The 22,692-nt window shown below is 40.2% G+C and overlaps 1 protein-coding gene across 2 annotated transcripts in view; it reads left to right on the top strand.

Moving 5' to 3' along the window:
* Positions 1-6,210: 6,210 nt before the first annotated feature.
* Positions 6,211-22,692, top strand: part of GPCPD1 (glycerophosphocholine phosphodiesterase 1) — a 56,024-nt gene continuing 39,542 nt past the window's right edge. The window contains exons 1-4 of one of the 2 annotated variants that reach the window (XM_032213510.1): positions 6,211-6,486; positions 13,323-13,400; positions 16,709-16,805; positions 18,908-18,992. In XM_032213510.1, the coding sequence (XP_032069401.1) occupies positions 13,352-13,400; positions 16,709-16,805; positions 18,908-18,992 (231 nt within the window). In that variant the 5' untranslated portion in view covers positions 6,211-6,486; positions 13,323-13,351. The other variant, XM_032213511.1, reaches the window with a different exon arrangement.

Raw genomic sequence — 22,692 nt, 5'->3', positions numbered from 1 at the left:
GCAATTTAGCAAAGACACTTGCCAAGTCCAAGTTGGAGCAAGGTCATTGGCAGTTTATGCAAGCCAAGCCAAAAACTGCCTAAAGCATAACATTTGCGTCAGAGCAGAGAAGTTCCTCTGCCAACAATATTTCAAGAACTGCCAGCAGACAACACTTCTGATCTTGGAAATGCCTCATGTATTCGTGTTCCTTTATTTGCCCTGGATTTGACTGCATCTTTTTGCACTCATGCAAACCACAACTACTCCTATTTTACGATTATGTCCCACCAAGTCACTGTTGACTTAGTTATAATATAAATAGACCTTCTCTAAGATCTGTCCTCAATCTGCCCCTTTAGATCTTCCAACAATGAAGCCATCCTTTCTATAATTGACTTCATTCATCTTACTGCTGGCTGTTGTTTTCTCTCTCCTAGTACAGATAATTCATAACGTAGGACCAGAATTTGGACCAGACATTGCTAATCAACGTTCCTGATGTTATGACTTTTCTTTGCCATAATTGTTAAGTGAATCACACAATCATTAAGCAAATCCAATTTTCTCCATTGACTTCTTATTGGAAGCCAGAAAGATGACAAATGGCAATCATGTGACCCTGGGATCAGAGGTGGTATTCAGCAGGTTCTGACCAGTTCTGGAGAATCGGTAGCGGAAACGTTGAGTAGTTCAGAGAAACGGTAAATACCCCCTCTGACTTGCCCTGCCTCCATCTATTCTCTGCCTCCCGAGTCCCAGCTGATCGGGAGGGAATGGGGATTTTGCAGTAACCTTCCCCTGGAGTGGGGAGAGAATAGAGATTTTACCGTACCCTTCCCCTGCCACACCCACCAAGCCATGCACACCAGTAGTAAAAAAAATTGAACCCCACCATTGCCTGGGATGGCATAACCATCAGAAATACATGCTGGTTGCCAAGTAGCCAAATTTTGATCATGTGGCCATGGGGATGCTGCAACAGTTGAAGATGCAAGGGCCTGTAAGTCACTTTTTTCATTGTAATTGTAATTTCAAATGGTCTCTAAACAAATGGCTGTAAACCAGGGACTATGTCTATCATAAACTTCACAAGAGAGCTAATCTGTACATAGTGTATCCAAAATGTGATAATTAGGGTCTGGTTGTTAGTACTTTCAGTAAAAACTCTTGATTTCATGATTCATATTCCTACTTATACCCACCCAAAGGAAAAAAAAAATCTAAAGATTCTGTGACGCAGAGGTTCAATTATAGGTTTATTCAGACATAGTTCTTAGGTTTTGGCTTAATGTGTGACAGTAGCCACCCGCTTATGTGAGCACAAGTGGGTGAGAAAAAAGCAAGTAAAAAACCTTGTTAAAAGAAGCAGCTTGTGGAATCTTATAAACTGACTATAGGACAAATCTTCCTGAATTAAAATCAGTTTCATCAAATGCTAATTAATTCTAATAAAATGCTAAAGAACGATGGTTTAGGATAAAAATAACAGCAAAGATTCCAAAGATGATTTAAGACCGTTGATTTTATTTTATTTTTGGTGCCCAAGAGATTTATGGCTTTCAATAATGTTAGAGTTCCATATTCTTTTTTAGATTTAGTGAAGGAATTTCATATGTAGAACTTATGTTATGAGTACTTTTAGCTGGGGAGGGAAATATACCCATTCACAAAATTAATGCTATTCAGGGATAGGGGAATAAAGCACCAGTTTACTTCATCTTTTCTAGCTTATGAGATACTCCATATTTATTCCTTTCTCTGGGCAAAGTTACACAGAGAACACAAGAAACCACTAAGCTTTGGCCACCCATCACTTTTATTTCCTACAAAAACCTAGAGTTGTTTTGGGGGCCAAAAGGTTTTCATAGAAATAAATATTACCCTGAAGAGTGGTACTCTGTTTTGCAGTACACTAGATTTCCGTTTTATGATGGCTTTGTAAAACAATACAGAAATCTGATAAAGTCAGATAGCCCAGCTCATGTCAAAGGTGATGTCTATTATACTGGTGCTCTAACTTTTACACTGGGATTTCAGAGCTATTCTAAGATCCCACTCCTTTTATCCTTCATTAATATTGCCAGCTTCAAATATTTGTGTGTTTCTGATCCACTAAATCCATGATGGCGAACCTGCAACACGCATGCCATAGGTGGCACATGGAGGCATATCTGAGGGCATGCATGTGCACACTGGCCAGCTAATTTTTGGCCTTGCGGAGGGCGTGTGGTGGCTGGTTTTGCCCTTTCCAGGTTTCAGGAAAGCCTCTGGAGCCTGGGGAGGGCAAAAAACAGGTGCACTGGAAGTCGGGGAACATGCTGTTTCCGGTCTCCAGAGGGCCTGGAGGAAGGGGGGGCGTTTTCACCCTCCCCAGGCTCAAAGAAAACCATGTGCGCATGCGTGGGGGGGGAGTGGGGGGGCACACATGAGCAGGTGGGCACATGGGGGACATTTAATTATGGGTGTGGGCACACACACAAGCACTTTTGGCACCCAAGGGAAAAAAGGTTTGCCATCACTACACTAAATGGATCAGTGTTTACTTTTTATCTTGGAAGGTTGTTCATAAAAGACTATACTCTCGAGATGTACTTGTTTTTATGCACAGGTTATCCCTTTTATTCTGAGTATCTTCCCTGACTGAGATATTCTACCTCCATGTGAATACCCATTTCTCTTAATTTACAGCTGCTGCTTCAAAAACCTGGAACACAGAAGGGTGATATTACAAATCAGACAAATCTAAGCTGCTTTTTCTTGTTACTTTACCCGGAATGGTAATTGGACTATATCAACCCCCATCATTTCGGATTAAATATCTCCTTTACAGTCATGCAGTTTTAATTAATTTTCCACAGTATTCATAATGTTATCCTGTCTCTCATTTAAAATTTAATTAAAATCACTTCTGAGATCATCAAAGTTGCAAATTAGGCAGATTAGACAAAAGTTTGTTGCAAAGACACACTAAGAATACACATTTAAGGAATGTATAACCATCTATTATGGATAATAAACTGAGGAGTTTTATTTCAGCAATATAAATGGTTCATATCTGGCTCTGACCTGGCAGGTCAGGTTCTGCTAGATTAATAAAATTGAAGTACATGGAAGTGTGGTTTGGATGTGAACTCTGTAATATACAGTCAGGGGTCATATATTGTTTGATTTAACTTTGACTCCATCACTGTGGCTTGTAAACCATGATTTATCACTTAATATGTTGTGTAATCTCAGCTAATTATAATTCAGAAAATAATGTTCAAATAAGCCATGGCACAGATAAACCATGGCAGTGGAATATGTGAACCCAATCATAATCTACAATATACAGAATGCAGAAAAAAATACTCGATAACTTCTTGGCCCATGGGTAAAGGTCATTTGATTTTCAAAACTACTCCAGACCAATTCGCAATTTATGGGTATTCTTCAAGGGTAGTCTCATGTAGAGTACATTGCAATAATCCATGCAAGAAGTCACCAAGAAATACAAGACTATGAACAAGACTCCTGGGTTAGGAACAGATGCCTTCAATAGGAATCTATGCGAACTGGTTGTTAACATAAGTGCAGCCCATCCCTGAGAAGGATACTGTGGTTGATGGTATCAAAAACTGCTGAGTTCCAGGATGCTTTTTGAAGAACTGAAAGTAAAATTCCTAGTATAAAAATAATATGCCAGTTTAGAGATAGGGGAGAGAAAACAAATATTGTGTGAATATAAAAGCAAATCATGCAATTGCATGGATGTTTACACTTATTTCTTAAAATCACTAATATTTAATGTATACACTGTAAGAGTCCAGACTGGCAGTTACTAAGGATATTTAACTATCTTCACATATTGTAATATGGCTTCAATATTCATTGACAATCATTAGATAGGGCGCAGTGTTAGGATACACATACTTTGGCTCAAATGCTCTGTATCACACCTCAATTAAGATCCAAGCTACCCTCTTGTTGGGTTAGCCCTCCTACAGCAGGTTTTCTCTGGTTTCTAGTAAACAAAGAGTGTCCTTTCCCCCTGGAACAAAGTGCTGTAGCAGAGTGGATAATGTGGGAAGCATGGATGATCTTTCTAATAGCAATGAACTTGATTCTAGTCATTTTCTTTGCTTCTGTACAATGCTTATCCAAGCATAATCTTGACACGTACAAATTTCACGGTTGTTCTAAGGAACTGAAACAGAATGTGCTTCACTTCTTCCCTTAAAAAGTCTGATCTAAAGAAGATGCAGTAGAAAGATATGTAAATCGATTTTGGCATGAAGGGAATGCCTAAAAATGAGTCTTTCCATGTGTACTGATACCATTGTACCCAGCCCTCTCCTTGAAAAATGAAATATCCTGGGAAATATTGAAAAGGGAGAATATTATATTTCCCTGGATCAGAAATGGAGAAACATGTTTTTAGGGAGGAAATGGACTCACTCTTTATAGCCCCCACCTTTGTCAATGGGCCATTAAAAACATAACAAAGATCACCCCCCTTCAGCTCCACTTTGATGGGATTAAGGCATGATAGTATTAGCCCTTTACCCATCTCACCACAGGGCACCTGGGAAAAAGCAATGCTCAACAAACTTGGACTCACAGCACAACCTAAAGAGTTACCCCTGCATGTCCCTATGGGATGACAACCAATCAGAATACAAGATCAGGTTCAAAGCCCAGAGAGGGCGTAAAATCAGGGACTTTCAGCATCTCGGTTTCTTTTCTTCTTCACCCAACATCTGGAAGCATGTGATCATCTTTTCTGTTCAGGAGCTCAAGCCATGTGATCCTGTTCACCATTAAACCATTTTTCCAAGCAGCCTCCATATTTCTAGTGTCTTTTTCCCCATTTGGAACTGAACCCAGAAGGACATTTCTTCTAGCACCCTTAATTGCTTTTGTGATTGGACAACATTTGTTTAAAAAGATATAGGTCTTCCTGCTTGAGCAGGGGGTTGGACTAGAACAGTGGCTCCCAACCAGATTTTTCCATGGACCGGAGGGAATGTGGTATTGCATGCTGCCTGCATCCCATGGATAGGGCTTCACTTGTTTGCGTAGTCCGGTTGCTGGCATGCTGCAGCCTGGACCCTGAATTAGAAGACCTCCAAGGGCCCTTCCAGCTGTTGTTATTTGCAGCATCCGTCTTCAAAAGATTCGTCAGGCTGTGGGTTTCACCTCAATGCACCTCAGGTACCGACACATCATGGACCTATGTCTGCTTGTTATTATGGGAAGAAAAATCAGGTCCTGTTCCAAGCCAGGAGAAAGATGCTGGAAATAAAATGTAGGCCGCATGGAAAGAAGGTCTCTTATTCATTTGGATGCCAGAAACATGACAGAACCATGTTTTTGGGGTGGCAGACAAAATGGCTGAGTGAATGGATGGATCTTTATGGGGTTCTGGGATTTAGTGATTGAGAAGCTCCAGGAGGTTGTGCAATGTAGCGAGCCTTTGGTCTTTTACTATTCCAATGGTGGTGGGTTAATTCTATACAATACGCCCTAAAGGTGATGTCCTGTCCTTAGAATTTGGGTGGGTGGTGGAAAATAAATTCTTAATCCCATCCACTCTGGGGGAGCAGGCCTGGATTTCTTAATGGGCAAAAAAAATCCATCTCTAAAAACTTTGGGGTTCTGTTTGAGACTGTTGGGGCTGCTTTTCACCTTTAATATTTTTCTCCTTTGGGGAAATAGTCTGCCCTTTGATATTTCATTCTCTCGGATGGAGGAGGCTTCCGACATTATCAATGACTTAAGTGCTCTTCGAAAGCACATCTAGTACCGACCACAAGTCAACAAGAAGTATATTTTAAAATGACCTGCCCTGGGGTAAGGGGTGGTGACAGTTCCTTAGAAAATAAAACTGCAAGCAACCAAAGAGTTTACTATAGGTCGTATTGCATGCTTGTGTTGTTTATAAATGGATTAATAATAAATGTCAACTAGACCAGCAATAGTATCTGCCACAATAAGAACAGGACTGCCGCTCTCGCATTCCCATCTCTGCTTATTCGGCCACGCGGCCTTGATAGGCCCCACCCCCATTCCCGTTTTCCCGAGAGCGCCCGCGCGCACTTTTTCCTAAGAAGGGTGTCACCTTCCCGTCGTTCCCCTCCCCTAACTCGCTCCGCCCCTCCCACCGCCTTTAGACACACAGAAACACACACAAACACCCCCCCAGCGCGCGGTCTCCCATTGGCCGGCCGCCTCACGTGCTCTTGGTGCCGCTTGTTTTCCTTTCTCGCCGCCCGGCGACGACAGTTTCAGCCGGGCGGCTGTAACCGGTTTAGGCCGGGGAGAGGCTGAGGCGTCAACTGAACAACTGCGCCGCGCCCCCCCTCTTTTTTTCCCCTCCTCGCGACTGCCGCTGACGTTTAAAGCCGCCCTCCTCCCTGCTGCTGCGGGGTGGTTGTGCCCGAGGGAGGAAGCGAGAGCCAACTGGTGCTTTGCCGCATCCGCCCGGCTTCCATCCGCAGTTCTCGCCCTCCCCTGCCGGCACAGGTTAGTCCCGGTCTTCGGGCGGTGGCGGCAGCGAAACGAGGGGGGAAAGACGAACAGGAGCCCGCGTGAAGGGCCGAGAGAGGGGGGAAGCAAAAGAAGCTCCTCGTGTACCGTAAAGGGCTCTGCCGCCTCTTCCTTTGTCGACATCTCGGGACCCTTTTGCATCCCCCTCAGCTGGCTGTTAACGGTACATAATGGAGCTCTTTCCTCCCTCAGCAATGGGGTGCTATTCTTGGGCGGAAGAGATCACCGGGTCGGGGACGGATGGGTTTATCCCCATTGTTTTTTCACTCGTGATCTACCGGTTACCCAAAAGAGCCACTGGCAAGAATTGTCGGGGTTACTGGGCGCTTGTTTGTAAGGAGACACTTTTACTGAATAAAGCACAATTTACTACTTGCAAGCTTAAGACAAGATGGCCAGACAAGATGTGATGACTCTTCGTGTTCTTGACAATCTGACATTGTAGGGATGATTAGTTAGCTATATTTCATTCAGACCCCAAACAGTTCTGGAGAATTCAGACTTATGACAAATCCCGGATTCAAATCGATTTCAGGAAACCTAAAACAATACCAATTTATATGACAACTACACGAAAGTGAACTGCCCAACTTGGCTAAAGAGCTATGCACAATGAAGGGTAAGACAGTGATGCACGTGTTAGTTATCACAGTCTTTGTATGAACTGGGGAAACAGCTCTAAGCAGACTTATGTGTTCTGGAAAGAAAAAAAAATGAAATAACACATTTAGGAGGAAGTAGCACAAGTAGAATTTGACACTGGCACACAAAGCAATTAAATAAGCAGCTTGTGGGTAGATTAATAGATTACAGCACACTATTCACTTGAGAGAAAGGCAAATTCTAAGAGTAATAGTTTAATGGGACAAAGATGAGTTCAGAGAAGGGCAGAAAAAATGGTATTTCCACACATGATTTACTTTATGATATTTTAATGCTTAATAAAACTCTACTTTGGAGACTTCTGCCACTGTATTGACTGGGGGTGGGTGGGTTTTACTTAGTTTTGCAGGTTGTGTGCACAGTGCTACTCCTTCAAGGTCAGTGTTAAATTAGTCTTAACCTTTGGAGCAATTTAAGATAGTGTGTCCCCATGTGAGTGTGTTTTGGTTTTACTCAAGTGTACTTCTTGGTTTTGTGAAAACACAGTGCTCCTAAAACTGGAGACTTAGACTAGTTAAAAGATGAGGATTTGTTAAAAATGAGGCTATTGTACCTTTGATTCTGGATTCATATTTTTTGAAGAAGCTGTGGACTTATAAGTCCAGTAACAGAGAGAAGTTTAGTTGCAGAAATTTAAAAATATTTCTTCTGGGAAAGGAAAAAGCTGTCAGATAGGAAGGAAAGCTCAAGGCTAACTGTTTCTTTGCAGTCCTCCTTTGTGACTTCAGCTGTTGATAGAAAAAGATGAAAAAGTCCAGATGGATAAATGGCATTCCTCTGGGCCTAGCCCCCCCCCCCTTTGTTGTTGTTAATAACAGATTCCAGGGAGGAAAAGCCAGGATTTTTTAAAGTGCCTATTGCTCTGATAACAAAAGAAACTGCTTATGAAGAGTTTATGGCTCTGACAACTTTATTCAGATATTTATTTGCTGTAGCCATTGGCAATTGTATGCCAAACCCATACATACAATAGTCATTATTTTGAAAAATGGAAAAGTCGAGGAAATGTGTGGATAATCTTAGTTGGGAAATGATATCTTTGGCTTCTTTTGAACATTGTTATTTTGAGTTTGCTGTTGAAATTCTTGTATAGTACAAGATGAGAGGGGGATATTAAAAGCATCCTACTTTTCTCCAATTGGCCTTTTTCACAATTAGTGTCCAATGCCAGATTCCTTGTAGCAGTCAAGTGTAGAGTTGAGTAATATCTGATTTGAACCACAAGCTTCAATGTGAAAATTTGCCATGATTGAGTCAACTTCGATATCAAAATAATTGTTGCAAATAAATAAAAAACAGCCTGCATTTCCACAATATGCTTTACTCATGGTTAACTTAACTGTGGTTTATCTAAATCAATTTTCTAGGTTTCCGCAATATGCTGTAGTATATGAACATATGTATAGTTGGCATAACATGCTGAGCTACAATGTAGTGGTTTGGTACGTAACTCAGTGTCATGTGACAGTAGCCTTGATATGTCAGAGGGAAGGCAAAGATGGATTAATTGTGTGACAGTAGCCTTGATATGTCAGAAGGAAGGCAAAGATGGATTAATTGTCCATGACATACAACTTCTCAATAAAAAGTAATAGCCTACATGTAAATTTCTACATATTTTTGGCACCTGAAAATCTAAAAGAAAACTAGTTTTTCAATTGGATTGAGTGATGGCTTATTCAGTCAAGGTTATTCAGATATTTTAATTTAACCTATTTAGCCACCAACCATCTTTATTAAGTTCTAGTCATTTCATACATACAGGATACAGTTAATTGTTTTTAATATGTGGTAAGTGTATATAGCCATTTACAATCAGGAAAGACAAAGCCCTTTTATGATGGCTAGTGCTACAGACAAAATCCTTGGTTTAATTCTAGGCTATAGAGATTTCAGGACAGCTATTAAGAGTTGAGCAGTTGTCTGCTCTCTTAGAAGAAAAAACAAAAAATGAAAGTTGGTTGGATTGTTTGTACTTTGCAAAGCAAATGGAAAATGATACCAAATCCTCATGACAAATTATTAAATTCATATGCTTTCTCATTCTCCCAAGTGACTCTGAGTGGCTTACAATAATATAAAAGCATAAATGTAAACTTTACACATACACACAGACATAAATTCTTCATGCCAAAAATATGTAAGGTGTGTGTGTGTGGGGGGGGGGTATGTGGACCTTCCTTTACTAGCCTGTCCATAATATCTGTCTATCATTTGTGATTTGAGCTGCTTTAGAAACACTAATGAAAGAAGAACTTGTTCTTTCTGTTTATTGCTGCTTTCATATTATAGCTGAGTCTGATCACTTTTTTCCATAACAATTTGAAATGGTTGTTGGAAATCATCTTTAACTTGCCAGGAAACATCCTGTGACCTCTGAAATCTCATTTGAGACAGATTTCCTTACCTAAGCAGAGAAACAGAATGACCACCAGAGAGCAAAAATTCAGAGCAGGAGCAATTTTTGACCTACTGTCAGCTTTCCTATTGAATTTCCTTGTGGGAAATTGGCAGTGAGCATCCGAAATCTCCCTCCCTCCTTCCCTCCCACTTCCCTTCTTTTCCCTTCTTTTCTTCCCGTTCTTTCTTTTCCTTCCTCTCCCTTTTTTTGTCCTCCTCCCTCCCTTCTTTCCTTCCGCCCCAGAGACAATTAAGTTATTGGTGCTGGGTGGAGCACCAGGTAATTGTGTGAGTGACTAGGAGGAAGCTGTCAAAGAACATGGAAAATGAGGATCACTGGACTGCAACAGTGCAGTGGCAGCAGCGCTGAAGAAGCAGTAACCCATTAGAAGTGAAGCAATCACAACTTTTCCAAATTTCATTCTCTGAGTCCCAGTATTCTGTAAGCCCATTTGAGGTACCTTGGTTGAAGAAATTTGGCTTTCTGCTTTAACATTTTGCCCACTTAAAGATTACAGACATAAGGGATTTAGTAATATGTAGATAATGGACAGTGTCTTTGTTATTAAAGCCTTCAGTTGTCATCCTGATTAACTATGATAAACCATACTTTACTTTCTTTACCTAATTACTTTTGCTTAAATTTCAATTCAACCTGCTCTTTTCTAGCCTTAAGCCAAGCAGCCATACAGGTACCATATTTTTCAGAGTATAAGACGCACCAAGTTTTTGAAGAGGTAATTTTTTAAAAAGTTTTTGCACTCTGCAGACCTCCCAAACCCTCTGCATGCCTCCTTTTTTTGTAAAAAAAACGGGGCATGCAGAGAGTTTGAGAGGTCTGCAAAGGGCTCCTGGGGGCTGGGGGGGCAAAAACGAGCAAAAGCAGCCCATTTTTCATGGAAACGTCCCCATTTTTTGCCAAAAAAAGGGCGTGCATAGCCTTTAGGACGCTTGCAGTGTGCTCCTGTGAGCTGGGAGGGGGGGACAAGTAAAAAACCGCCTGTTTTTTGCTCATTTTTGCTCTTCACAGCCCCCAGGAGCACTTTGCAGGCCTCCCAAACCCTCTGCACGTCCATTTTTTTGAAGGGGCGGGGTTTCTGGAGGCCAAAAATGCTGTATTCAGTGTATAAGATACACCCAGATTTTCGCCCTCTTTTTTGGGGGGGAAAGGTGCGTTTTATACTCTGAAAAAATACGGTAATCCTTGACATACAACAATTTGTTTAGTGACCATTCAAAGTTACAGCAGCTCTGAATAAAGTGACTTATGACAATGTTTCACATTTATTACTGTTGCATTATTCCTATGGTTGGGGAGATCAAAATTCAGGTGCTTGCAACTGGCATTATTTATGACAGTTGCAGTATCCCAGGGTCATGTGATTACCTTTTGTGACCTTCTGACAAGCCAAGTCAGTGGGGAAGTCAGATTTATTTAACAACTGTGTTACTAACTTAATAACTGCAGTAATTCTATTTAACAACTGTGGTAAGAAAAGTCATTAAAATGGGGCATAAATCACCTAACAGTCTTGCATAGCAATGGAAATTTTGGCTCAATGGTGGTCATGTCAACGATTTCCTGTAGTTGCTGCTGTAGATTTCATGGGGCATCTGATGGTGTGCTGCATTTCTTTTCTTGTTAAAGACAATGTATCCTGAGTACATGGTTGTTTATTGTTATCAAAGTATGACTATCTCTGTTGTAAACATGACAGAGACTTAAGTCAATAGAATTCAAATAACTCACAAATGGATTTTCCTTAGCTAAGCTATGTAAGGTGATTGTATCTCATACAATTGTAACATTATTGATCCTTTATTAATTCACAGTAGTTATTAATTTGGTAAGTAGTTTATTAATTTCTAATCCATATCAGAAAAACGTTTTTTTCTAACAGGTTATTCACATGCTTTCATTGCCTTTCATGCAAAGTCATTGCTTACTGTGTATTCCACAAAGATGAAATGCATATTATGACATGTTCTACTGGCTTTCTGCAATGCTCAAAGCTGAAGGTCTGTAAATTCTGCATTGCAGATTAAAGCAAACTATGAGAAGAAGAAGCATATACAGACAAGAGAATGTCCACAGGAAAAAGAATTTTTGCAGTAATAGATGCTTTAGTTACTATTACATTAAATATTTTATATTGGGTTAGGATTTGACTGTAAATAATATACTTGAATGTTGGTATATAGTTTCTTCTATGTAGGGCTTTCACACTGAGATCTATATAAGTTGCAAGTTTGTTAATATATCTATTTCCCAAAAGAATGAAATATTTGAAGACTGCTGTGCAATAATGTAAAGGAGATTGTGATTTAAAGTAATGGTTTGTCAGAGCTTATCCCATATACTGGATACCCAACTTCCTGGTCCTTTGAATATGCAGTATATCCTGAGCATAAAGAAGTCTGTAAAGTCTCCGTCCAAGACTGTGTTAGCTATTCATATAGAAGAGAAAGAGCTTCGTTTGACTCTTGATGTCAGTAAATTAATGGATCTAGCCAGGAATATTGACTGTTCATCTTGGGCTTATTAATAATGAAATTAAAGAATCAAACAATTTAATTCTAAATAAATTAGATTCATGGTGTCTTAAGTCATAATGTAGTTGTTTTGGTTTTAGTTTAACCTACTGTATGAGTGATTGAATTTAGGTATGTTAGATGTGATTTAGTCAGTAAATTGTGGTGAAACTGATTTCATACTGTTGGTTTATATTTCATGTAAATTATGGTGAAACTATGATTTACATGAAATATAAACCAACAGTATGAAACATATAGTTCAGTTGTAATTTCAGCCATTATGGTTTGTAAATAACGTATGGTTTAACATCATGAATGAACCAGATCACTATGACTTGTTCAATAAATCTTGATTAAAACAAACGAGAACATAGTATATTATGTGAAGTAAACATCTGTACCAGTCAGAAGAGGCTTGATTAATATATGCTATCAAGTCAGTATAGGTAGTCCTCAACATACAACCATTTGTTTAGTGATTGTTCAAAGTTACAATAGTACTTGACATGACTATTTTTCACACGACTGTTGCACCATCTTCATATGATCCATAATTATGATGATTGCAGTGTCCCTGGGTCAATGGCTCACCTTTTGCAACTTTCTAACAAGCAAAGTCAACGAGTAAGTAACCTGGTTCGTAAGTGAATCTGGCTTCCCCATTGACTTTGCTTGTCAGAAGGTTGCAAAAAGGGTTCACATAACCCTGGGGCACTGCAATGGTCATAAATATGAACCAGTTGTGAAGTATCTGAATTTTGATCATAGGGATGCTGCAATGGTAACTGTGAAAAACGCTTCATTGGGAAAAGGTGGACATAGCTTCAATTTGTGCACTACTCCACAGTCTTGAAAAAATAGTTGGCTTTTAAATAGTATATGTTTCATTTGAAGAATTAATCAATTCTGTATGATATTTCAATTTGGTTTCATAGAACCTCATCTCTAGTTTGCTAATAGTTATTATCAATTTGGCAGATTGCAGAACTGCTTCCCTCCCCTTCAGAGAAATTTAACATTTGGCTTTGCTTTGATGTACACTAAATAACATTTTTCCCTTTAAAATTCAAAGTACATGACTTACCCACTACACCATTTTTACCCTGTTTTTATTATTTTGGCTTGTATTGTAATTTTAATCCGGGTTTTTTCTTGAAAGAATGTGTGCAGATAAATAAAATAATAACATGATGGTTTCTTCTCTTTCTCAACAGATTACTACACTCTTTGAAAATAATTGAAGATGGCACTTTGTCAGGTTACCTTTGAAATAAGAGGAATATCTCCACCAGGTACAAAGTAGTTTTAGTGCAGACTTGCAATAGAATTGAAAGTTAAGTTTCTAAGTAACAAATTATATTCAGGCAGTTGTAGATGGGATTTTTGGAAATTTTCATTTGTTACATTTTGTAGGTATGCTTGGCATTTAATGAGTATGTACTGTATGTAAAAACCTATTTTTAATGACCCAAGATAAGTTTCCTTAGTTCAAGCATATTGTTTCCAAATATTATGCCCTCTCAAATATTTCTACGATTATGTCTTGTAAGTATATGAAAACTTGAATTTCTATATTTACTCTTCAGACCAGTTTACCAGCTACATTTCTTGCTTGTACTATCATTCTGTGTCCATGATGGCAAACCTATGACAAGTGTGCCACAAGTGGCATGCAGAGCCTTCTCTGTGGGCATGGGAGCCGTCGTACCAACTCACTCTATCGAGCATGTGTGCACGCCTCCCGCTGGCTAGCTGATTTTCAGGTCTCTGCCATGCATAAGCAGGGAGTGGGGTGCATGCAGGAGGGACGGGGGGAGCACAGGGGGGTTGCAGTGGTCCCCCCGTGGCCCGTGTCTGCTCCCAGGAGGCAGCAGGGAGGCCTACTAGGCCTAAAGCGGGGCACCGGGGTGGGGTGGGAGTGTCACACATGCACGGAGGGTGTCGCATGCGCAGTACATTATGTATATATGTTGTCTAATTGTGTAACTGATCCCTTTCAAAACTTCCTAAGATAGCATATCCAGAAATATTTTATAACAAATCCCCTAGCGCAGCGGTTCTCAACCTGTGGGTCGCAACCCCTTTGGGGGTTGAATGACCCTTTCACAGAGGTTGCCTAAGACCATTGGAAAACACATATTTTCGATGGTCTTAGGAACGACGTAGACTGAGCTTAAAACTACAGCTCCCGACAGCCCCTTCTGAGCCAGGAAAAGAAAGACTGGATTTCAGCTGGCTGCTCCTGCTCAGCAAAGCTTCTGATATGCTTTGGGAGAGCTGCTCTAAGCCACAAGCAATGAGCGGTCGCCCCTCCTTTCCTAGAAAGGGAGCCTCGCTTGGTCACGGTAGCCCCTGATGGCCTGGCGAAGATCTCAGGTGAGAAGAGCGAGCAGTGAAGGGGAGCAGTGGAGCTGGGACCGATTCCATTGATCTGCTGGGCTTTCTTTGGCCAAGGCAGGAAGGAGAAGCGGCTACCTCTCTTGGGAGGCGTGTTAGCTACTTCGCCCTGCTCGGTGAGGGGCAAGCTGGATTAGCGACAGCTGTTTGGCACGGCCTTTTTTTTTTTTTTTTTACGCCTCTGCCATATTACGGAATATCCCTTGCCGAGCAGCCGAGGGAAGCATTTTCACTGCTTTCCCTTCAGGCTGCCCGGGCAACCGAGAGGGAAGAGCAACTGTCGTGGTGGCAAGGGGGTCGTGCCAGCTTCCCCCTTTGAGGTTCTTGGGCCAGGCAGCGGGTTTTAACTTCAAACTAGGGAAGTGAGGCTCTGGGGCTGCAGCCCGCTGAGTCTCAAAGGAGGCATCCTCGCACTTTGCTTAGTTTGCTGCATGAATTTAACCTGTAACTTTGCATGATGTTCGAGTATGGGCTTTGAATCCAGTTGGGTCAGTGCCCTAATTCGTATTCAGTTAATTATTGCTTTTCTATCCCCTCTTCCTCTGGAAGTTTAGAATGCCAGGCCTGGGGATGGCCATTCAAATAACAACCTCTGAGGAAGATAACATGAGTGTTAACAGCTCCAAGTCAGCCACTTTTGGTCTCTTCAGCCCAAGCCATAATCAGTATTAATTCTTGCCTTAGCCCTGTATTCATACATTGCACTAGCGATGAATCAAGCTACTGTTAGGTTCGTGGCAAACTGAATTATAAACTATATAATTTGTTATGTAGTCATGTACTATGGTGGCTAAGTACACTGTGAGCCATAATGATTTTGATACTGGCTGAACTCATTCAAAATGTTGGTGACAATAGAATTATTATTACATGGAAGAGATTTTGCAATTGTTTGTGATGAGTTTAAAAAGGATAGCCTTCTAAGCTTATAAAGAAATTTCCAGAAAGCCTTCTGACTTTCTTCTAGTTACATACGTTTAGTTTATACAGTATGTGAGTGACCTGTGAAAAGGGCCAGTTACATCTGTTGATGCTATGCAGCTGAAGTTCAACTCCTCTTGAATCTGAGTGGTTTCATTATCCAGAAGTCATAAAATTCTTCACAGTGGGCCTTTCAGACTTTTTATGGAAATCGTCTTTTCTGTCTTTAATCAGTTGCAATGACGTGGCAAAATATCTCAATTTGATTGTTGGATTTTTCACTGTGTAGATGCAAATGTGAACTCTTACTAGTGGTTGGACTCAAAATGGGTCTTTAATTATGTTCAATTTATAATAATGAAAATACATCCTACATATCAGATATTTACATTACAATTCATAACAGTAGCAAAATTACAATTATGAAGTAGCAACGAAAATAATTTTATGGTTGGGGGTCACCACAACATGAGGAACTGTATTAAAGGGTCGTGGCATTGGGAAGGTTGAGAACCACTGCCCTAGCATCTAGCAAGTTGTGGATGCCTTAGATTAGAGGCAACTGATTTTTTTTTAGCCTAGAACATATGAGCTTTAAATGTTTTTACAGAACATACTGATGTTCATAGTATTAAAAAAACCCCACTCTTGTGCTCTCAAGTGCAATAGCCATATAATGCCAATACATGCACCAGTAATCCTAATGTATCTCAGTATAATCTTTACAGCAAAATTCAGACAAAATTATAAATTTTCTGTTTTGCTGTGTGCGCTTTTAGTGCTATTATTTATTTAAGATGGGATGTGAATTAGGTATGTGCAAATGGTGCAGAACACACTTCGAAAAGCTTCTTCAATAATCTGGAAAGTGCTTTGAATTTGAAATAATGTTTTAAACTGAAAACAGAACTGGTTTGTGTGCAAAACACTTAAGTGCACTTCCAAAATAATAATAATTTAAAATGATAGGAAACAGCTATTTTGTGTGTAAACAAGGCATTTCAAAATAATGTTTTAAAGTAGTTGTACTTTGGACGTAATGATTATATGGTGAAGGAAAAAAAAAACTATATTATAGTGTTTAAAATAAAACAAATATGACAAAAATAAGAATTTAGTTAAAAATGTAATAACTCTGAAATTCAATCCTTAAGCTTATTTAGATCAGATATCAGTACAGGTTGTATCATTTTGCTTCAGTGTATATTATTTGTTATTTGCGTTAGTTTGAATACTCAATATTTAAACATTTATCATTTATTTTCTGATACTTCTTTTCTAGGAGAGGTTTTAGGTATATGTGGAAGCTGTTATTCTCTAGGAAACTGGAATCCGCAGTGTGCAGTAATCCTTCACCCAGAAGATGAGGCTGGTGATACGTAAGTTCTTTTCAGTAGTACATTAAAACTCAATAATAACTGTAACAGTAGTCTGTATTTGATTGTGTCATTTATTTCACTTGTATCAAATTCCATTGTTCTTAGCTGATTTGACATGCCTAAAAGTTAAGGATTATTTGATTGATTATTACATTTATTTCCCATCTTTTTTATACTTCAAGGCAGCATATATGATGCCACCATCTCCTGTTTTTCCCACAGTTAACACCTTGTGAGAAGGGTTTGCCCAGAGACACATAGTTTGTTTTCATGCTTAAAGAAGGACAAGACTGAGAATTCATTGTCTCCTGGTTTCTAGTTCAGCACCTTACTTACTACAACAAATTGGGCCTCATATGTATTTATTGCATTTGTATCCACCTTTTCTGTATGAGTGCTCAGGTGTTACACATGGGGGTCTCTCTCTCTCATTTTATTCCCCAGTAGATTCATTGGACTGAAATAACCTGGTAGATACATTGGATTGAAACAACCTGGTAGATACATTGGACTGAAAAAAATGTAAGTGGCCCAAAGTCACTATCTATAGTCAAGTGAAGACCTGAACTCTCCAGATTTCAGTCCAGTTCTTTGACTACAATCACTAATCTGACAGCAAAACATAGTTGTGTGGCCAAAGTATTTAATTGGCTTGTTTGATGTCCTCAGTATTCATTAGGGGCACAACCACAGAATGCCTAAGGTTTAAAAACAGATTTCCCCGGATCCATTTTTATAACACATGTTAAATTTCTAAGTACACCTCTCTGTTATCTTTATTATAAATTGAAATTTCACATGTCTGCAACTAATTTTGGAAAGTGGAACCCAGAATGGAAAATAACATGAGACTTCTTCCCCATTCCCACTTGTTTGCAATTACTAAGAAATAACAGAAGTAGGTACAAAGGAAGGAAAGAATTCCAATATGCTTACATTAACTATGCCAGCGGCTGGAAGGTGTAAAAAGGGATACCTTTGATGGAATAAGATGAAATGTTTCCCATGGCCCACACATTTTCTTAGCCCTATACTAAAGGACCATGCTGATGGGAGAACAGTTGTTCAGTCTACTATGGATTAGTAGGACATCCCAAGTAATCATTATATTACTAAAAAGCACACCTTTTCAATGTGGTCTTACTGTTAATTTCATATTTTCTTTTTCTTTTCTTTTACTGTTAATTTCATATTTTCTTTCTTTTTCTATTGTCCTCATTTTACCTAACTAGCTTGCATAATTGGGGAAGTAAGAAATGCTGTTTTGCAAAAATTTGAACTTTCTGATTAATTTCAGCATGGAATGTTTTTTCTCTCAGTCCAACTGAGTGGAGATATTCTGCTCATTTACTTAGATGTGATTATATTATAATAAATTGTATTATAGCCTGGTTGGTCGTAGGCATTCATCAGCCCAGTTAATACAACATTGGGGTAGTTGTTAAATACTGTTAAAGCAGTATTATTATCATAAATGAAACCTTTGAATAAGTTGCATTCCGATAAGGTTAATCTCTAATTGAGAAATACATTCTAGTTGGCAATTGATGCACAATTGCACGTTCTCTTTTTTTTTAATTTTCTCTACACCTTTCAATGCAGTATAATAGCCTGCTTGGGAAAATACCTTGTTTTTTCTAAGAATGAGTCGTTTTCAGAGGACTTTTGAAATGGATCCAAGAGTTATATTATATATTGACCTTTGTTAGTTTATATTTGAATAAAAATATTGTGAAAGTCAAGATTGTTACCTGGGTAATTTTTTCGCATGCATTAGATTTCATGTTTCTTTTTAAAATGTAAACAGCTGTTTATTTGTTTGTTTTCACTGTTTAGGAGCTTTACTAGAACATGCAAGCAACTTAAATGCCTCTTTTAAAAAATCCTGAACAATGTGCTAGGGTACTGGGATAATTTTTATGTTCTGTTTAACTTATAGAGGTAATTAAAAGCTATGATCTCTACTATTAAAGGAAAAGGGAATAGAAAGGTTTTTAAATCTCATTGTGCATGCATGTGTGTATACACTTACACAGTCAGTGATTTTTATGTGTTGTTATTTAACTTTCCTGTATTTTTTTAAAAAAAATATTTTTCTGCAGTCTGCTGTGGAAAGCTACAGTTGATCTTCCCAGTGGAAAGAATATTACATATCGATATTTTCAAGGAAGCTTCTTAGAACCCAAGGTACATATACATCAATGAACTTCAATTAAACATCTTGGCTATTTGATGGTAACGTGTTTAAAAATAAAGTAATGTACAGGCATTTCCAGACTTATGTAGCTATTCCAAAAATATTGTCTAATTCAATTTTTGAACAAGTCAGAATCGCACCATCTGTCCAAAAACTGAAGTATATTCATAGGAATCTGAGGTTGGAAGTTTGGTGGTGGATAATGAGGGACTTAATTGCTAATTAATTTTCACACCTTGAAAACTTTACATATGGCTTATGAAGACATTTGTTCCAAGTCAAATTTATATGTCAAGTCTTGCATAACTCTGGGAATGTCTGTATTTCATAGTCAGCTAATGAAATTCAAATATCCTGACAGCAGACTCTTTAAATCCACATTTTTTACACAAAAAGTATTTTAGATAAGCATAAAATCTGTATGGCAAAAGAAATGCCTGTATTTTTCTGTATAGATAGAAATGATAATTGATCCATTCTTCTCAATCCATGTACTTTGCTCCAAATAAATACTTGTGATGAATGCAAAGAATTAGTATATTCTATGCTTTTCTTATTCAGTTGTTTTCTGTGTAGAGCATAAGTAGCCTAAGAAAAAATATCAAACTTAATGGTAACTTCAAAACACCTTGTTGCTGATAACTTAAATTTGAATATAAAGTATTAAATATGGCACTCACAATTTTTTTCAAAATAGAAAATAGAAATTCTGTTTGAAGGACATGCTAGAAGTAGATAATGACATAGAGAAGGCAGGAAATCCGTAAGTTAGAACTCTTGCCAAATCAATTCAGTATTGTCATAATTTTGTTAATCACTTACAATATAAATGATAAGATAACCATTAAAATCATTTAAACATTGGTAGATCTAATGTAATAAGATATACCCCCTTATAATACATGCAAACTTCACAGTATGTATTGGTAAGTGTGTTTCCTTTGAGTAGGTACTCTGTATCGTGCACGCTATAAGTACCGTGTGATGCAGAGGCTTCTGTGGTAAGTATACATTTTATGGAATAGCAGAGTAGAAACATACATAAAGAATCGGTAAAGGGCCATCATGAACCTGGTTGCCAACAAAAGTTTAACAATAGATGGAGTTGGTGGGAGATGATATATTGCAGTGCAGTATACGTTTCAGTGTGGGGGATACAGTACAAGCGAGATGAAAATAAAAGAGAGGGGATGAAAAAATAGAGTTTAGTGTGACTGCAATTCAATGAAAAATGAATGTATCCTGTGAATTGGATTAATGATAGGATAGTGCTTTTATAAACTATTTTTGCTGTATATCTATTTTTCCTGTGATCGTGGAGACAGCAGCCAGACTGGGTATGCTCTGTCCAGTAACCAATTGGACTGAGTCTACACTTATGATGTTATCGGGCCCTTGTGTCTCCTCCCCAGTTCAGACTCAGTCCAACCAGGACTGGCTGTGAGAATTGATCTCTCATCCAAAATTTAACTTTATAACCTTAATTGGTTATTTTTCCTTGAATTGATTTTTTCTTTGACCAAATTGGAGGAAAATTCAAAACTGCTTTCTGGCTACCTCTCTTCAGTCGTCTGACTGCCTGTGGCAACGAGTTCGCTCAGGAAGCCTGCCTTGCAGTCAGATCGGCCAGCTCACGAGCTACGGCTCCGGAGCTGTTTCCCCACGGCACTCCTGGACTCTGGGCACTTGGAGGGACGCACGACTGGCCCTTTCGCGTGCAATGGTTCCAGGTGAGGTTTGTGGCCATTCAGTGGATCACCCGGCCACTAAGACAGTTGGTGGCCATTTTGCGGGTTGGAAAAGCCCGCGAAGATAGTGGTGGCCATTTTGAAGGAAGTGGCAGGCCCCCGTTCTCCAGCTGTCTCTTGTTTCTCCATCGTTCCTTGGGCGCGGCTTCACAGCCGTTGCCTCCAATGGTTTTTTCTGCCATTCCAAAAGACCAACAGCAGTTGTTCCCCAGCAACAGTCAGGTTGACTCCAGAGGTCCTTCTCTCTCTGTATTGGTGGATCTCCCCAGCCATCTATCAGGGGTCTCTTTTCAGGAAACCTCCGCGCCTCGTAGTCATGACGGACGCGAGCCTGATGGGTTAAGGCGCTCATTTGGAGGATGAGATAGCTCAGGGTCTCTGGTCCAACTCCGACCTCTCCCACAGTATGAATTGGCTAGAATTGAGGGCCATCCATCTAGCTCTCCTTCAGTTCCAATATTCAGTTCGCCACACACATGTGCTCATTTGGACAGGCAACACGACAGCCAAGGCTCATGTCAATCGCCAGGGGGGGATGAGAGTTGTTTCTCTCATGGAGTCCACCTTTCACCTAGGGATCTGGGTGGAATTCAACCTTCTCTCTCTCCACGCCAAACACATCTCGGGCTCCAACAACTCCAGGGCGGACTGGTTGAGCTATACAAGAATCGACCCTGCTGAGTAAACCCTCAACTGTCACATCTTCCGATAGCTGTCAACCAGGTACGGGGACCCGATCCTAGATCTCTTTGCAACGGCATCCAACAAACAGTTGCCCAGGTATCTGTCTTGCTACACAACACCAGGCGTGGAAGGGACGAACGCCTTGAGGTGCAGGTGGACCCGCTGTCTACTTTACGCCTCCCCCCCTTCCCCCTGATACAGAGGGTCATTTGGAAAATGATAGAGGAGGCTGAGCTCATTCTGCTCGCACCCCATTGGCTGCGCCGGCCGTGGTTCACAGACCTCATCAACCTCTCAGTGGGGCCAGAGTGTTGTCTTCTCCTGATACCGTCTCTTTTTCATCAGGATTCCATCCAACACCCCAACCTATCTTGGCTCCGCCTAACCGCATGGAGGCTGAGCGGGAGGTCTTGAGGATGGCTAACCTTTCTGAGACTGTAATCCAAACCATTCAGGCTTTCCGACGCCCAGCCACTAATAGAATCTATGAATCAACGTGGCAGACTTTCAGCACGTGGTGCATCTCTAAAGTTGTCTCCCCTGGGGGCTTCGGTTTCCCAGGTTTTGGAGTTCCTGCAACAGGTACTAAACAAAGGGCTTATGCCTAACACCTTGCGGAGGCAGGTTTCGGCTCTGTCCTCGGTTCTCTCTCTTCACTGAAATGAGCCTCTCTCCTTGCACTCTCATGTACGACGCTTCATTAAGGGTGCGTCTAACCTCTGCCCTTCTGTCATCCACCGCTTCCCCTCATGGGATCTCACCAAGGTCATTGACTCCCTCACTGGACCACCCTTCGAGGCTCTCAGGTCGGCCTCCCTGCATCACCTCACATTGAAGATAACCTTCCTGGTGGCTATCACGTCGGCATGATGCGTCTCAGAATTGACAGCTCTTTCCATCCGTTCCAACCTGCGTATCTTTCAACCAGACTGTGTGGTCCTTCGGATTGATCCCACCTTTGCCCCAAATTTGGCCTTTCATCAGTCCCTGGACCTCACCCTACCGAACGTTTGCCCTAATCCCTCCCATAGGCTCGAGCACAAATGGCACAGGTTAGACGTCAGAAGGGTTCTTAAAATCAGTATTGCGAAGACGGCTGTCTTCAGACGCACTGAGGCGCTCTTCGTCTCTTTCCATCCCACAAATAAGAGGCTAAAGGCTTCGCCATCTATGGTGGGGTGCTGGATTTGATAGGCTATAACCAGGGCTTACATAGCAAACCACCTCTTCCCTCCATCTAACATCATGGCGCGTTCCA

The sequence above is a fragment of the Thamnophis elegans genome, chromosome 3 (assembly GCF_009769535.1).
Source record: "Thamnophis elegans isolate rThaEle1 chromosome 3, rThaEle1.pri, whole genome shotgun sequence".
In the NCBI taxonomy this organism is placed as follows: Eukaryota; Metazoa; Chordata; class Lepidosauria; order Squamata; family Colubridae; genus Thamnophis; species Thamnophis elegans.
This window is presented reverse-complemented; position numbering and strand designations above follow the sequence as displayed.